Source organism: Ciona intestinalis, chromosome 11, assembly GCF_000224145.3.
Source record: "Ciona intestinalis chromosome 11, KH, whole genome shotgun sequence".
Taxonomy (NCBI): domain Eukaryota; kingdom Metazoa; phylum Chordata; class Ascidiacea; order Phlebobranchia; family Cionidae; genus Ciona; species Ciona intestinalis.
In genome coordinates, this window is record NC_020176.2 from 1,033,557 (window position 1) to 1,036,342 (window position 2,786).

At 33.3% G+C, this 2,786-nt stretch overlaps 2 protein-coding genes across 2 annotated transcripts in view; one reads left to right on the top strand and one right to left on the bottom strand.

Moving 5' to 3' along the window:
• The first annotated feature begins 6 nt into the window (after positions 1 to 6).
• Positions 7 to 1,942, top strand: LOC104266211 (ecotropic viral integration site 5 protein homolog). Its single transcript, XM_018813885.2, has 2 exons — positions 7 to 84; positions 1,657 to 1,942. The coding sequence occupies exons 1-2, from the start codon at positions 26 to 28 to the stop codon at positions 1,925 to 1,927; spliced, it is 330 nt and encodes a 109-aa protein (XP_018669430.1). The 5' UTR covers positions 7 to 25; the 3' UTR covers positions 1,928 to 1,942.
• Positions 511 to 2,786, bottom strand: part of LOC104266212 (probable dimethyladenosine transferase) — a 9,303-nt gene continuing 7,027 nt past the window's right edge. The window contains exon 10 of the mRNA XM_009861878.3: positions 511 to 568. Coding sequence (XP_009860180.2) covers positions 526 to 568 — 43 coding nt within the window. The 3' untranslated portion in view covers positions 511 to 525. The remainder of the gene's footprint in view (positions 569 to 2,786) is intronic.

Below are 2,786 nucleotides of genomic sequence, written 5' to 3' on the forward strand. Positions count from 1 at the left end.
TTCTCTTGCTTTAAGTGAATCTGCCATGCAACAACTCAATGCAGAAGAAATTGAAATTCTTCAAAAAATTGAACAACAAAATAGGTATATTTATATATTGTTGGCTATACATGTAAACTCTATGTTTATTTTTATTAATGTAAATATAATAATGCCTACTTTTTTAATATAGACAATGTTATAAGTATATATAATTTTACATGTAATAATAGCTACCTTTTTTTAATGTAAAGTAACATTAATGATAAGATAGGTATTACATTCCTACATTTGTTCGTTGATTGTGCTAAGACAATTAAATGATTATGACATCACAAGTGTGCTTTGTTTATTTTGGTTTCACTTTGACGTAAAGTGCTGATCACCATGATGTAATAATGCTCATTGTTCCTAGCCCACTTAATGCTTACGATATTAGTTTTATAAACAAGTGCTAATTCACTATGTCAGCATTTATCAGTTGGAATATAAGACAAGCAGTGTTTTAGGAAAAAAATGAATTTTGGTCAAAAAGGGGCGAGATTTTTAAAATGCACTTAGACTCATACACTGGTCAAACATATGAAACCTTATTGTTTAATGTGGTGAATACACCGAAGTCTTGCTTGTTTGAATATTATATATAGTATATACACATGATGCTAGGTAATAGTGGTTTAATGCTTAAACTTGCATGCTATGCTGCAACATAGAGGCTGTTATATGTGACCCATAAGCTGGATTACTTTTCATTTTTACCCTCACAAAATACATGTAGACTATATTTTTGTTTTTAAATGCCGACCTTATTCGTACTGCTCAGGATATGAATTGTCACTTTCACGGTAGTGTCATTTTGTCATTTCAGGCTATTTTTGACAAAAATCATTACTCCCCTTTTATGAGTAATGTCAGTCTTAGTTTTCTTGTGTATGTTTTTTTAAGACTTGTTGTGCTAACCCATTTCAGGGGTTTTAAAACCTTGTAGCGTCAAATTATAAAACAAGAATATCGAGGACCTATGTGTGGCAAACAAATTTATAAAAGTCTATAGTTTACAACTTTAGGAAACGAACACCATCACTTTTTTATACATTGTTGGTAACTTGAGACAGGTCCACAACACACTAGACTAGGACCTGGGACTGTATGCTGTATCCTGATATTACAGCTTGATAAATAGTTTGGAAATTTCTAAAACTGGTGTTTTAATTAAAACGAACCAACTTTTATCTAAATCCAAGTTTCCTCGGCATACCTCGCCATAGGAACTATTTATATAAATGGAATGATAAATCTTTGGGTAAATCCTTATAGCATACCGTAGATGACTATCAGTCCTTTTGTCAACTAGTATGGTTCAGAACTCAGAAGTAAGTCTGTCTCACTCCATGTAACCTTTATGGATACGTGACAATCTGGACATGTCGCCGTAGCTCCTTACCCATATTGATAAATGTAAGTCATGTTTTCGCCTAGCATGTGACGTGTTCATACCAATGCAAGCAGGAATACCCAGTTTATTGAATACTAATCTTACTTCGATCACTGCGTTTTTAGAGGCGATACAAATGACGAGTAACGCTGTAGTTACAACACAATAAAAAGGCAATAATTACAGTATAGTTTTAAATAACTCTGCTAGTGTCTCCATATAACCACCATACTCTTTCACAGACTACTGGAAGCTGATAAGAAATCCCTCAAGTCAGTTTCAAGTGAGGNTGGGCATTCTGAGTCACGACGAAGCAGCAACGGTTCGGCCTCACCAACCTCAATGCACAGCGCTGGCAACGATACAAATAGCAACCAATCAAACGACACGGATAATAAAACATGGAACTTATGGGGGAAGATTGTAAATAATTGGAATGATTATCAGAAGAAGAATGGAAAACAACTGAAGGTAATTCTTTTTTCTGTAAATTGTTTCAATTTAAATATGTAACAAACCATAGTGCAAAATATGTTTGACATATATGTACTGTTTGTTATATGTAATATGGTGTTTTAGCTCTGGTTTAAATTCCAGCAACCAGCATGCTTTCTATTTAGCCCAATATCTCAACACTCAGGGTCCCAGACTACAAGTATAATTTCATGTAACTTATTTATCCACACGTGACATGTATACAAGTTCCAGTATACATACCGGTGTTAGGTAATTGGTATCGTACGACGCGTGCACAAACGTCACACATACGTTTTGATTAAGTCATATAAAGGTCATTCATATTTGCATTGCTTAACCACATAAGGAAAACTACGATGCTACACACATGTGCAATGTGACATACATATATAGATGTCAGTTGTCACTCCAGTTTGTGAATATTCATTATACACGGTTATGCATACATTGTCATGCATTTAGCATTTTGTAAAAGTGTTTAGTGTTGCTAACCTTTAAAAAATATATAACATATTACTGTAGGTATGTAACTTAATACCTATAAAGGCCCAGCTTTAAATAAGTTACATTGAAATGTTTTTTTATCTACACCATTTCCATATTAATGTAATGCAGTTATAACAGTTACTACACCTATGCATCATCTGACTGTTCACCTTTAACACACGCACACCCCATACTTTGCGGTTAAATAAATATTTTCTCTTATTGTTGTTCGACAACCAGAACATTACGTAATGCATAAAGCACATTTGGATCTGTTTGCAGCACACCAACATTTTAAACAGCTAAACAGTTTAAAACTTTTAATGTTAAATAAAGTTTATTGTTAAATACTAGTAAAATTTTGATAAACATGTTATGCCACACACTTCCAGATCTCATATAAACATTC